This window comes from Dromiciops gliroides, chromosome 1 (assembly GCF_019393635.1).
Source record: "Dromiciops gliroides isolate mDroGli1 chromosome 1, mDroGli1.pri, whole genome shotgun sequence".
In the NCBI taxonomy this organism is placed as follows: Eukaryota; Metazoa; Chordata; class Mammalia; order Microbiotheria; family Microbiotheriidae; genus Dromiciops; species Dromiciops gliroides.
This window is the reverse complement of record NC_057861.1, coordinates 253,092,300-253,107,491: the sequence shown is the minus strand read 5'-3', so window position 1 is coordinate 253,107,491 and position 15,192 is coordinate 253,092,300. Positions and strand designations below refer to the sequence as shown.

The window sequence follows — 15,192 nt, the reverse complement described above, 5'->3', positions numbered from 1 at the left end:
TTAGAACTCAGGTCCTCCTGAATCCAGGGCCGGTGCTTTATCCACTGCACCATCTAGCTGCCCCGAAAGGCATTATTTTCAAAAAAAGGAAGGAAAAATTACCTTTCTTATTAACTGAAAATGAGCAATTTAGAGGGTTAATGCTTATGTGTACACATACCATATAAGGACTTCTACTTTCTTGCTTCTCAGGTATAAATAAGCAAGAAAAAATGTTTTATGTCAAATTGCCTTAAGCCTTTAAACTTATTTAACTTGAGAATATGATGACTAAAAGCAACAACAGTTCAGGGTGAGTTAATTCCACTTAAGCAAGGAAAGCAGGGAAAAGTCATTCCTTTAATAAGTTCTATAAGCAATTGCAGTGAATAGATCAACTCATCTAGGGGTGCTGGGGGCAGTTTATACAGGCTAGATGATTGTTAAATTTTCAGGGTGAGCATCCATAACTTGTAAATAAGCAAATGCTACAAAACATTCTTTTGTTGACTGTATCAAGGAAGTGATAGTGAAAATGTTACTAATGCAGATTAAACTTAAAAGTGTGTCATGCACTTTCAGAGCATCTATTGTTAAATATCTATCAGCACATCCCCACTACTGACTGCCTGGGAAACTTTGTGGGCATATGAGGAAAGCTGTCTGCAAGGGCTTTTGATGTGAAAGCTTACCCAAACCATGTACATGACTTGGGAATGTTACTACTATTAACAAATTGTTCAGTATGAACTGTTTTTATTTAAGCTTAAAGAAAAATTAGAGTATTAAGAACAGTTAAAGATTAGTGAGTGATAGAATTAATTATACCCAGGGATTTATATTTCTTTAAATCTGCTTTGAATTTTCATTCCTAAATATGATTATTATATTAGTAGCTAATGTTGATGCTTAGCTATTTTAATAAGGCATTTTATTTTTATAGGGAAAGCATGCAAAAGCATGCTAATCGCTCTCTTTCAGTTAATCTCACCTGTGGGTGGCCAAGCTGTTTGAGACATAAATCCATAGCCAAGCCATGACCATCCACCTAGTGACCACTTACCTAAATTGTGGGCCGAACATTGAGGAAGAAACAAATACCTTCATGAGAGCGAGCCTCACAAATTATATCACCAAAGTAACAACACATGTTGTGACCTCAATCTATGATCCCACAATTTTAACATAATCTTTGTGTAACACAATTATGTGATAGCTAACAGATAAAAGTATAGTTAACATATTTGGCTTTTTTTTGCATTCTTCAGGGAGAATAATAATAATGTATCTTTCACGGGTCATTATATGCATTTTGGACAATGAGTAGGGCACAGAATTATTTAAAGAAGCTCCAACTAAGTCACATTTAAGAAACAGTATGGTACTTTCAAAGATCACAAAACTCCATCTTTTTAATAGCAATATTATCTCAGAAATTCTATATGGATGTGAACATGGAACATGACAATTTCAGAACACTGAAAATGTAAAGAATCCTAAAGGACAATGGGAAGACACATGCTGGATATGAGTAGTTTGGGGCATATTACCAATAATGATTTTCATGCAAGAAGTACTTTAAGAGATATAATTAAGGGCAAGTTTCATTGGAAGCAGTGGATTGGTTAAACAAGCAAGAATAAGAGTACAGATGGTAGGCCCAAATATATCTATGAGATATTAAAAGAACCATGCCACCAGTATGTTGGATAGATTCTTTATGGAGAATTATTAGAAAAATATGGAGAAAAACTGCAGGGAAGGAATAGTGGTTGTACCCTCACCAATAGCATCACAAATCTATCAAGAGAAATAATAATAACAATGATGAAGATTTATATTTCTTCAAGGTTTATAAAAAACTTTCCTCATATTGTAGATATGATATAAATATAGTATAACCAATTATAACAAAACATGTCAAGACTGAGAATCAACAAAAGTCTCAAAAAAAAAAAAAACAACCTCAAACCCAGCTATGTCTCAAAATACCAGTTTCCTATCCATAGACATGATGCACGGAACACAGATTTTATGGTCTTATCCCTCTAAACTAAACTGGCCCAGGAGTCAGCACTTACCATTTTCTACATTTGCCAGTCTATGAAGAAGTGGTAACCAGACCAGACACTGAGGTGGGGGATCAGACATGAGTGTGTCCAAGAAAGCATTCAAAGTGACTTTTTTCTGTATGAAAAAGAAATAAAGTTAAGAATGAGGAAATCTTAATATAACTAAAAGAGAGCAATTAGCATGCTTTTTCACTCAATTATGCTTTCCCTATAAAAATAAAATGCCTTATTAAAATAGCTAAACTTAACTCAAAATGAAAAAATGGAAAAAATGTACCAATCAACAAACTCTTATTAATTAGTTACTATGTGCCCTCTGCTAAGTGGCTAGGAATATGAAGAAAATGTAAAAACTGATTCTGCTAACAAGAATCTCATATTCTAATGGAGGAGAAAAAAAAGGCCCATTTCCAAATGTGATGTTTGAGTATCCACCCTGAAATTCCCTTCTCAGTCCTTTAAATCTATAGGTCAACTCTAGTGCATCCTCGTGATCTGAAAGAGTGCAATGAAACAGCATTAATTTACTATTTGCCTATGAACAGCTAAGATGATTGTTACACAATCATTTAAGGAGACATAAGATACAGCCTTCAGGAAGCAGCTAGGTGGTACAGTGGATAAAGCACTGGCCCTGGATTCAGGAGGACCTTAGTTCAAATCTGGATTCAGACACTTGACATTTACTAGCTGTGTGACCCTGAGCAAGTCACTTGACCCTCATTGCCCTGAAAAAAAAAAGATACAGCCTTCATCCTCTCAGAGCGGGCTTCTTAACCCTTTGTGTGTCATGAGCTTCTGGGGTGGTCTGGTGAGGCCTATGGACCCCCTTCTCAGAAGAATGTTTTTAAATGCATAAAATTACAAGGGAAACTAATTGTATTGAAATATAGTAATTGCAATATTTAAAAACAGCAGCAGCAGTGTCAGCAACAACAACATAAGTTCATGAATGCCAAGTTAAGAAGCCTTGATGTTGAAGCTTACATTGATTCTAACTTTTTCATGGTTTTTCTCTTATCTCTGCTCAATTCATCCTTTGTCCCCGGTATTATCTTAGGAAAGCATAAATACAATACTTTTAGAGGATGTGATTTCCTAATATTTCCTGAAAAATTGAATTTCATATGATGTTTATGCAATAACCATAATATTTCCCTCTACAACTTTATTAAACACTTACTTGTCTAGAGAACTATGCTAGGGAATGTGAGAAATACAAAATTTAGATTAGACAAAATGCCTGGCTTCATGGTGCTTAGTATAGTAGGGGGAGATGACACATACACAAAGAAATGCAGTAAAATATATATATGTTAAGAATATAGGGGGCAGCTAGCTGGCACAGTGGATAGAGCACTGGTCCTGGATTCAGGAGGATCTGAGTTCAAATCTGGCCCCAGACATTTGACACTTGCTGGCTGTGTGACCCTGGACAAATCATTTAACCCCAATTGCCTCACCAAAAAAAGAAAAAAAAAGAATATAAAGTAGGTATGAATACAGCACTTTATGGGATTTGGTGGGGTTGGGGAGAGCTTTTATCTGATGCTGGATGACGCAGGAGGAGGAGTCCCAGGGGCAAAGGTTATGTTTTTTATTTTTGTTGTTGTTCAGTTGATTCAATTGTGTTTGACTTTTCCTAAACCCATTTGGCCTTCCCTTCCCAGACTTCCTTCCTTCCTTCCTTCCTTTCTGCCTGCTTCCCTTCCTCCCTCCATCTCTTCCTTCCTTTATTTGTTTTGACTAGGTAAGGGAGGCCATCCTTTGCTTCAGTTCTCACCTAGCCTTAATCACTGAATGGGTGTTGCCTCAGGCAAACTGAGATCTGGGAAACACCTTAGCTTAAAAAAAAAAAAACATCTCCCTCTGCATCTGGGCCCATCTCCAATTATATCTATGCCCATCTCCTGTCATCCTGATGTATATATAGCCATCGTACACAGATAGTTCTAGAGGAGACAGGTTTTGCACAATGGTTGCTCATTTAAACTCAATTCATTTCAAGTCATGATATCACTTCCTGATGTCATGATACTCTTTGAGAATGAATGATAAACAAAAACAACCAACATTCTGAGGTTTTCTTGGCAAAGATACTGGAGTGGTATGCTATTTCCTTTTCCAGCTCATGTTTACAGATGAAGAAACAGACAAACAGGGTTTTATGACTTGCCCAGCATCACACAGCTAATAAGTGCTTGAGGACAGATTTGAACTCAGGAGGTTGAGTCTTCCTGACTCCGGGCCCAGCACTCAAACCACTGTGTCATCTAGCTGTCTATGTTCCCTATACAATGTTTATTTTGATTATTATTGATTTTGACTTCTAGACAATGTCATTATGTTAGTCCATGCTATTGAGATGTTATGAATAACAGAAAGTATGTTAAGCCAGTATTTTCTTTGAAACCTGAATAATGATATACTTTTCTTTTTTTTTTAATTTCTTTTTTAATTTTTTTCAGGGCAATGGGAGTTAAGTGACTTGCCCAGGGTCACACAGGTAGTAAGTGTCAAGTGTCTGAGGCTGGATTTGAACTCAAGTACTACTGAATCCAGGGCTGGTGCTTTATCTACTGCGTCACCTAGCTGCCCCATGATATACTTTTTTTGTTGTTTTTGTTTTGTTTTCTTTTTGCGGGGCAATGAGGGTTAAGTGACTTGCCCAGGGTCACACAGCTAGTAAGTGTCAAGTGTCCGAGGCCGGATTTGAACTCAGGTCCTCCTGAATCCAGGGCTGGTACTTTATGCACTGCGCCACCTAGCTGCCTTTTTTTTTCAAGGGGGGAAACATCCCCAAAAATTTTTAATAGTTTGCCAAATATACAGTTATTAGGATTATCTATGTCACTTAAATTAAAAAATTGGTATAGAAGATTCTATAAAATAATGAACCCATGATATACTTTTAGGATTTTATTTATCTCATTTCAAGATTCTCTCTCAAAGGAGCTACTGTGGTAGGCTGTGTATTCACTCTAATGAAGCTGCTCCCAAGAATTCTTGAACCTCTCTTTTAGGGATTGTTTTCAGAGAGTTTATAATTCACACAAGAAAATCCATCCCATTACTTTATAGTCATCTCTCATTTCAATCACACAATTAAGCATTTATAGATTTCTGCTATGGGCCAGACCCTGTGTCAGACATTTAGGATACAAATATAAAAGTCAAAATAAGTTTATAGCTTACTCAAGTAGTGAGTAGTTTGAATGAACAACATTCATCCCTATCTATCTAGTGATCTATATTTTTTGAGTTCAGTCATTCAATCTATTTAAATATAGGTAAGCATTAATGTAATTATCTTCAATTGTTTTTATAACAAGTTTCTTCAAAATTAACTTAATTAATTTTAACCCTCGATAACATTTACATTTGTGGTAGTTCTACCTGCCAATGTGCACCATATATATGCATATGTGTGTGTGTGTGTGTGTACACACATACACACACACACACACATATTCTACTTTTTTCCTGAAAATTATAATTAAAACACCTAAAGAAGAAAAATTCACAAGTTAAAAATGTTTTATTCTGTTAAGAATAAGTACTTATAGTTATGTATTTATATGATCATTAACATGCCATAAATATTTAGGCAATGCTTGATAAGTCACTGAATTCCTATGACTCTTTTTTCAAATTTTTTTCAATTAACAAACATTTGTTTTCCTTCTCTCCCATATTCTCCCTTCCCCCCATGTGATTTTAGTCAAGCTCCACCTGTCAATTTAATGGATACTATTAAGTATACATGTATACTTAGTATAGTTAAGATGCAAGTGGGACACAACCTGATTGTCCCTGACAGTTTTGAGGGTGTGAAAGGTCATGAAATAGAAACTCCAGAACTCTAAAAAACTCTCTTTTAGATGCATAAATGAAGCAAAGACAAGGTTAGGTAGTTTCATTTTTTCCCTGAATCCTTCCCATGAACTTCTTCCTACTCTATTAAGAGATTTTTTAATTTTAAGATTGCTTTTGGAGCAACACATCCAATACAAAAATTCTCTTGGATACTTGTACATCATTTCTAAAAGTCAACTTGAGTTAAGGTGAGAAATGACTCACACACATACCAACTTTGAAAATGAAACCATTACCTATTCCAAGATACATAAGTTCATTTTATTTATTTGATTTTTTAAAAAAATCATTTATTCAAAAGATTTTGAACTTAAAAACCAAACAAAACAATTTACCTAAAGATTGGTGGGTCCAGCCCAGCTCTGTGCAGGCTCCAGGGACAGAAATTCTTCCCTCTCTCCTTTTGCCTCCAATTTCTCCTTTTCACTTGGTCAGCACTGAGGCATTCTACTTTTGGCACTCCAAATAGAAAGTCTTTCCCTAGTCTCTGAGGTCCCTCTAGCTCTAAATCTCTGATCCTGTTATTCAGGTTTCTTCACCATACTATTTTTATAGGAGCTAGAAGAGTAGAGATCAGAGTCTCCTCTTAGTTTAGCTACCTCCTGCCTGCCACCCCTCCCACCCAATCCCATACCCATAACACCATTCCCTATGTTGGGTCATAATCTCCCCATTCCTTAATCCCCCCATTTCCTCCCCACTTTTCTTAATTACAGGGAATATTTTGTTGTTGTTCAGTTGTTCAGTCACATCCAACTCTCCGTGACCTCATGGACCACAGCCCACCAGTCCCTTCTATCCTCCACAATCTCTCAATGTCTGTCCAAGTTCATACACATTGTTTCCATGATACTATCTATTGATCTTATCCTCAGCTATCTCCTTTTTTGTTTTGCTTTCAATCTTTCCCAACACGAGAGTCTTTTCCAGTGAGTCCTGACTTCTCATTATGTGGCCAAAGTATTTAAGCTTTGGCTTTAATGTTTGACTTTCCAGTGAATAACCTGAGTTAAATTCCTTAAGTATCGACTGATTTGATCTCTTTGTTGTCCAAGATATTCTCAAAAGCATTCTCTAGCACCACAATTCGAAAGCACCAATTCTGCAGTGCTCAGCTTTCCTCAAAGTCCAACTCTTATGGTCATATATTGCTACTAGAAAATCATACCTTTGACTATACAGACCTTTATTGGCAAGGTGATGTATTTTCTTTTTAGTATGCTGTCCATATTTGCCATAGCTTTCCTTCTAAGGAGCAAGTTTCTTTTTATTTCATGGCTGCAGTCACTGTCTGTAGGGATCTTTGAGCCCAAGGATATAAAATCTGATACTGCTTCCATTTCTTCTCCCTCTATTTTTCAGGAAGTGATTGGACAAGTTTCCATGATCTTAGTTTTTTGGATGTTAAGCTTCAAGCCAGCTTTTACTTACCCTCATCAAGAGCCTTCAATTTAATTCCTCATCATTTTCTACCATCACAGTGGTATCATCTGCCTATCTGAGATTGTTGATATTTCTCTGGGCAAGATCAATTCCAGCTTCTGATTCATCCAGCCTGGAATTTTACATGAAGTATCTTACATATAAGTTGAGTAAATAAGGTGACATCCTTGTTGAAATTCTTTTCCAATCTTCAACCAATTAGTTGTTCCATGACTGGTAAAAACTATTGCTTCTGGGACCAAATACAGGTTCCTCAGGAGACACGTAACAATTTGGGGGTACTTCCGTCTCTTTGAAGACTTGCCAGAGTTTGTTGTGATCCACACAAAGACTTTAGTCAATGAAGCAGAAGTAGACTTTTTTTCTGGAACTCTCTTGCTTTTCCCCATAATCCAGTAAATGTTGGCAATTTGGTCTCTAGTTCCTCTGCCTCTTCAAAAACCAGTCTGTTCTGCTAATTCCCGGTTCACATATTGCTGAAGCCTAGCTTGCAGAGTCTTAAGCATAATTTTGCTGGTGTGTCAAATGAGCGCAATTGGTAATATAAACATTATGAAAGCATTGCCCTTCTTTAGGACTGGGACTTTAACTAATCTTTTCCAATCCAGTGGCCACTGTCGTATTTTTCCAAATTTGCTGGCATATTGAGTACAGCACTTTAACAACATCATCTTTTAGGGTTATAAATAACTCACCTAGAAGTCCCTCACCTCCACTAGCCTTATTGTTAGCAATGCTCCCAAAGGCCCACTTGACTTCATTCTCTAGGATGTCTATCTCTAGATCAGTAACCACACTATTGTGGTTATAGGTGATATCAAGATCTTTCTTGCATAGTTCTTCTGTGTATTCTTGCCACCTCTTCATAATCTCTTCTACTTCTGTTAAATCTCTACTATTTTTGTCTTTTATCATAGCCATTGTTGCATGAAACCTTCCCTTGACAGAGGGGATCAAGAAATGGATGTGAACCAAAGTCTCATCACCTCAGATGGGCAACAGGTTACTCACAGTAAGGTCACTTTGGATTGCTTATCTATTCAAATAATATTTGATGTATATTTTGTTATTTGGAAAAAGGTAACTCTATAATATTAGTTTAAACTAAAAACTTAAAAAAATTGTCAGTTCACAGTATTTTAGCTACACAATGGATTTTAAAAAGTTTTTTACGGATTCTCATGGGAACCTATCCAACTAAGTGGTACAAATAATGAAGAACCAAAGTCAAATAATCCATCCTCAGATACTTACTAACTGTGTGACCTTGGGCAAGTCACTTACCTTTTGTCTGCCTCAGTTTTTTCCTCTATAAGATTGGGATGATAGTAATAGCACCCACTTCTCCGGGTTGCCATGAGGACAAAATGAAACAATATTTGTACATTGCTTCAAAAACCTTAAAGCACTATATAAATGCTAGCTATTTATGTGTTTCAAGTTCCAAACATCAAAACTCTTAATGAACTTTTCTGATAACCTCTTTATAAACTAAAGTGCCAAGTCATAGCTACTATAATTATTATTATAGAATTTAATAATCAATTCAAGGACTGAATTCTAGTATCTAATATGAATTAAAAGGATACATTACTAATTTTAATGAATGGTTTTAAAATGAGCCAAAGAATACAGAGGAAAAAGAATTAACATGATTCAGAATTTGAATATAAAACTACAATGAGAAATGCTATTCACAGATGAGACACTGAAAAATCCTAAACCATGGTAGATTTGGAAACAGAACCTCCTTACAGCACCTGCATCTTATTTATTTATTTTTTTACTTCCATCAAATAAATGTGTCTTGTCTTTCTATTTCTGTCTGTCTCCCTGGTATCTATCCACTTGCTACTGGTGTACTTTAACACAGTGGCTGTAGGTGTACAGAAGTACAAATAACAGCTGTTGCTGATTTAAAGCTTTATAGACACTAGTTCATTTAATACTCACAGCAAACCTGTGGGTGGTGGTGAAGGATAAGTCATGTAAAATATTATTCCCTATTTACAAATGATTTGACGGAGGCTCTGAGAGGTTGTTACTTTCCCAAGGCTACATAGGGTGTTAATGCCAGCATTTGGTTTTGACTTTCATGGGATGAAAGAATCAAAGGATTATAGAATGAGAACTGGAAGGGACCTTGCAGGCCATTTACTCCAATCCCTTCATTTTACAGAGAAGGAAACTGAGTCACACAGAAACTGAGTAACTTGCCCTGAGTCAACCACATAGTAAAGTATCTGAGGTGGGATTTGACCCTAGATTTTCCTGATTATAACTCCAGCAACCTATTCAACATACCATGCTTCCTCCTTAAATTTCTGAGCCACTTGGGCATCTAACCTGTACTCATCAGATCCACAGTAAGATAGATAAGTGCCAGGTCCAGGGGCCAGGAGGGTTCTGAGGCAATCTATCTTACAAGCTGGAGAGCAGTCAGAATGGGCTGCTTCTCACCTGTCATGAATTACACATCTACAGGCAAACTGGCAATGCTTCTTTTATACACAACCAGCTTCTGGGTTGGGGTTTTGTAAGTAAAGAAACTCATCTATTGAGATAATGAGAACATATATATAAAGCACTTTGCAAATCTTAAAGAGCCATGTCAGTGTTAGTTATTATCATTATTTTCTGTTGAAAGTCATCAAGTTGGGGCTGCTAGGTGGTGCAGTGGATCGAGCACTGGCTCTGGAGTCAGGAGGACCTGAATTCAAATTTGGCCTTAGATGCTTAATACTTACCAGCTGTGTAACCCTGGACAAGTCACTTAACCCCAATTGCCTCACCAAAAAAAGTCATCAAGCTTTTGTGTTTTTATGATATTTTTCTCAGTGTAAGCAAAAACTTCTCTATATCTAGAACTGTTGAAATGTAGAATGGACTGCATTGGGAAGGGTGTTTTAGCAAAGACTAGATGAGAGGAGGTTATAGAAGAGATTCCAGTTAGTCAGTCAGGCAGTCAATAGCATTTATTAAGCACCTATGGTATGCCAGACACTGTACTCAGCTCTTTTAAGGTATAGGTTGGGTTAGATGGCCTCTAAGGTCCCTTTCAGTTCTGAGATTCTGCAGCCTTGTGCATTCACCACTGTCCTTACAAAGGTGAAAAAGAATACTGTGTCTCTTCCTTCACCCTCCCCTCTCTGTCTCTGTCTCTCTCTGTCACACTCTCCCTCTCTTTCCTTCATTGTCTCTCTCTTTCTCCCAACCTCTCTTTCCCCCAACCTCTACCCTAAGCTGAAGTAAGTGACTTGCTCAGTCAAGATCACACAGCTAAATGTCTGAGGCAGGATTTGAACTCAGGTCCTCCTGATTCTATGTTTAGGGCTTTATATTCTATACCACTTAGCCACCTAGCTGGCACAGTGGATAGAGCACTGGCCCTGAAATTAGGAGAATATGAGTTTGAATCTCACCTCAGATATTTATTAGCTGTGTGACCCTGGGCAAGTCACTTAATTCTGTTACCAATTATATTAGATTCTTTAATTTCTCATAATGGCATGAGCATAATTAGGCAGATGATACAAAAAGTGATGAAACAAAGATAAAAATTATTTTAAAAATTAATATCACAGTAATTGTCTTCTCAATTTACCCTCCACAAGGGGGGACTATAGTAATATTAAGTTTTAGAGAATGTTTCAATTTTTGTTTTATTATATATTTCATGTATAACAACTAAGATTCTGAATTCCCTTAGACACATTTTTGAGAACGCTCATTGTTTGATTTGATTATTGACAAAGCTATTTTAAAGTTATGTTAAGCTCAATTTTGTAGGAAATTTTCCTGTCTGATCACCCGCATCCACACATCAACCCCTGAAAGGACATCCATTCCATGACTACACCCAGAGAACATCCCAAGAACCATCTGAGAAAAGACTTTCAAAGACTTTAAATGAACAGTTTTGTTTTTGTTGATTTTTATTCCTTTCTGTCGTTATGTACACCATTTGTAATATGTATTCTCTGCAGAGGTCCTCCCTCTGCAGGCTAGTGTCAAAGCATTGGTTCATGAGGAACCACCCCTCTGGACAAAACTTTTCTCTCTCCCTTTTCTATATTGTTATTAACACATTGTTTCCTAGCATAGGGTATTAAAATCTGTTATTTTTGACTGTTTCATCAAACAAACACTCCATGTTTCTTGGTTTTTTTTTTTTTTTTTTTTTTTTTAGTGAGGCAATTGGGGTCAAGTGACTTGCCCAAGGTCACACAGCTAGTAAGTGTTAAGTGTCTGAAGCCGGATTTGAACTCAGGTACTCCTGACTTCAGGGCCGGTGCTTTATCCACTGTGCCACCTAGCCGCCCCCATGTTTCTTGAAGAACAAAGGGGGGACTGTAACGATTGGAATGATGCCACCTGCTGGAGACTTACTATAGGAAAGCTCCACCATGAGGAGGAGGTCTCTGAGGGCAAGGCCATGCAGCTTTTCTTAGGTGTCAGGAAGTGACGTTTGCTTGTGGGAGGAAGAGGGGGCAAGGCTGGCTCTCTCGCTCTATTTCCTCAGGACTTGGGTGGAGAAGGGAGCTAGAAATGCACTCTCCCTTTAATAGATAGATGAACCTAGGCCTTTCTCTTTCTCTTCACCAAATTCTTATTCTCCTTAATAAATTCTTAAAAGTCTAACTCTTGCTAAAGCTTATAATTTATTGGCAACCACTCATTACATATTTTAGACAGACTAGCTAGAATTTTAGCTCCTTACAATCCCAAATGCCTTAAAAAAACAACCATCCGGAGCCATCTCCAGTCATCCTGATATATATCTTGCCACTGGACCAGATGGCTTTGGAGGAGAGTGAGGTTGGTGACCTTGAACAGCCTTCCCTCACTTAAATCCAATTCACTGCAAGTTGTGACATCACCCTGATGTCATGGTCCTCTTTGAGAACAAAGGACAAATAACGCCCTAAGCTGATCTGGACCCAGACTCTCTGAATCTAATTGATTATTTTCTGTACTATTAATGGCTGACATTTCTGTAGTGCTTTAAAGTAAAGAACTCTATATATATTCTTTCACTTAAACCTCACAACAGGTGTGTGAGGTTGGTATCACAGCTATTCCTTCATATATATTTGATGGATGCAGACACTGAGGCTTAGCGGGATTATTTTCTCCTGGTCATAAAGCTAGTAAATGTTAGAAGTGGGATATGAACCCACCATCAGGTCCTCCTGTCAGTCTTTCTTTTTACTGCACCACACTACCCCAATCAAGAGGCCAGTAAGATGATAGGAGTCTTTCATATATCTTATTCTTTACTGGTTTTCACTGTTATTCTGGAGGCTGAGGGACACATCAGAAGCTGGTAGCAATACCATAAATTAATGACATAATGGAAAAGTTTTGGGTGAGATTATGTGTTTTGGGTAACATTTAGTGAGACAACTCCCACCAGATGGCATGCTCTTTCTTTAATCACATTGTTCTTACCTGTTGAGAGAAACAGGATCGGGCAGACTGCTCTGTATAACCAAATGACGGACCTTCAAACACCGCAGTGGGAAGTTTGAGGACTTCCCGTAGGAATAGGTCATATCGCCCATAAACCATTACTCCACTGGAGTCAGAAATCATTGAGAAAATATCTAATGGAAATAAGAGAAAAGATACTTAATATACATAAAGAAAGTCACTCTAACTTCAATCACATTTGATTAAAATAATAAGGGATATGACTGAATAAAGCATGCTTTGGAAAAGTGAGGAAAGATATCTGATTTTAATATTTAAGTATTCCTTCTCCTTGGCAATGTTTTCTTTTAAAAGCTGGTTACTGACACCTAACCAAGACAGGAGATCATTCAAATGAAATTAGTCTAACTTGATATACCAACTTTTTTCCTTTTTGTCATGTGGATACATGACATTGTTGATCTCTTTTGAAATATTTCACTAGATTCACTGCAAAATGTTCACAAATTGTTACTGTAAAAACACTTCTGTGCTTTTAAGACATCTGGAAAAGCAAATAAAGGACAGAGATGAGAGGGAGTTAAAGCAACTGATTAACATCTGATAGAGGTGGCAAAAATTCTGTGTTCCACATGTTAAGACGTCTATCTGCATGTACCTGTGAGAAGGTTCTTTAGGCCTATTTAATTAAGAGGACAAGTAGTATAATAATTGGTCACTGAACTGGAATCAGGAGTTGTAAGTTTTATTCTCAGCGATACCATTGGTTTTTATTGTAACCAGAGGCAACTGGTTTAACTTTTGTGTCTCAGCTTCTGCACCTGTGTACTTAATGAAGATTAATGAGAAAATGTTGAAATGCTCTTCTGAGTTCAGCCAGTAAAATGTGCCTTGAAAAAGAGTGATTTTTCTCCCTTTCTATTCCATACATTATCACCATACTCTATAGAAGCTCACCAGGAGAGGATTGCTCTTAGTAATGCATGACTGTACCACAACCTTTGCACAATTAACATACCTAAAGGGCACATTCTTATAAAGTGGAGCCTTTTGATAACACTCATCTCAGGGCATGGGACTGACACATTATATATGGTCTTTTATTCTACATGTCTGTCATAGAAGAGGAGGAAGAGCACAATATTTGACCCATGTGGCATTCAAATCTTCGAATGAAGGAGTTCTCAGAATGGAATTTGGATGTAGTTGCAAATAGTTCAAAAATTTATTAGGTTAAAAAAGTGCTGCTTAACCTATAAGGCTGACCTTCTGGCACCTATTTTTATCAATGATACTTCTCTTATTTTTCCACCCCCCATCTCTTACTGCTCCCAGATCACTTAGATGAGTCTGCCAGTGGCAAATATAGTATGCCCTAATACAGATGCCCATGAAATCCAACTGAAAAGGCTAGGTGATATCTATTAAATGTCTCAGTGGAGTCCCTAATTGCTTTTGCTTATGCTAGCTATCTTTTTCTTCTGGTTTCTTTCAGGCTCTGGATTTCTGGGCTAATTTTTAATTTTAAAATAGGGTTAGCTTTTTTGGGCTATATTCTTAAAGAACTTAGGCACTCTTGATTAGATGAAATACAGAAAAGTACATCCACTCTGATCAATGCAATAACTAACCATGATTCCAGAACACTTGTAGTAAAAGCATGCTACTCATTTTCCCGACAGAGAGGTGATGGATTTGATACACAGATTGAAATGTCATTTCTGGATTTGGATAAGGTGAGAATTTATTTTGATTGACTATGCATATTTGTTTAAAGGGTTATGTCTTTTTTTCTTTTTTAAAATTAGGAAAACAAATGAGTGCTTATCAATAAAAAATAAAGTAAAATGAAAAATGAATTTAAAATATCTCAAAGTCATCTCAACCCAAATAATGTTAACATTAACTTTGAGGGTAAGTTCAACCAAGCAAGAGGGCATATAAAGAAAAGGATGTTTGTTAATAGCTACGTGGCCTAGGATTCTCTATCTAATTCAATTGAAGGATCAAGTTGAAGAATGAGTAAAAAAGCCCTAAAAAGATCATCTGAACAATTACTGTCTGTCCTACATTTTGACATTCGATAATATTCAGTACAGTACTTTGTAAGTTTTGTAAATTTTCTCTTCTCCCAGCAGACTTTCTCATCATTGAGAGAAAGGATCATCTCATCAATTTTTGTATGTCCCATAATAATTAAAGTAACATAGGACTGTTTAGTGCTTAATAATTCTTCCAGAAATGTACTGAATTGATAATGTTGGAAAATGAGGAGAAATGGGAGGGAAAAAATGGAATTCTATTTTCTCAGCCTTTCGCCGAAGTCCAGTCCTCTTTTTGAGGCTTCTAAAAGAGCAGTGTTCTATAGAATGACACGTGAAATAAAAGT

At 36.8% G+C, this 15,192-nt stretch overlaps 1 protein-coding gene across 38 annotated transcripts in view; it reads right to left on the bottom strand.

Moving 5' to 3' along the window:
* DTNA (dystrobrevin alpha) overlaps nucleotides 1–15,192 on the bottom strand; it is a 490,634-nt gene that overhangs the window by 106,885 nt on the left and 368,557 nt on the right. For all 38 annotated transcript variants that reach the window (XM_043976702.1, XM_043976699.1, XM_043976700.1 and 35 more), the window contains 2 exons: nucleotides 12,822–12,976; nucleotides 2,061–2,166 (listed from right to left, as the gene is read on the bottom strand). In XM_043976702.1, coding sequence (XP_043832637.1) covers nucleotides 2,061–2,166; nucleotides 12,822–12,976 — 261 coding nt within the window. The remainder of the gene's footprint in view (nucleotides 1–2,060; nucleotides 2,167–12,821; nucleotides 12,977–15,192) is intronic.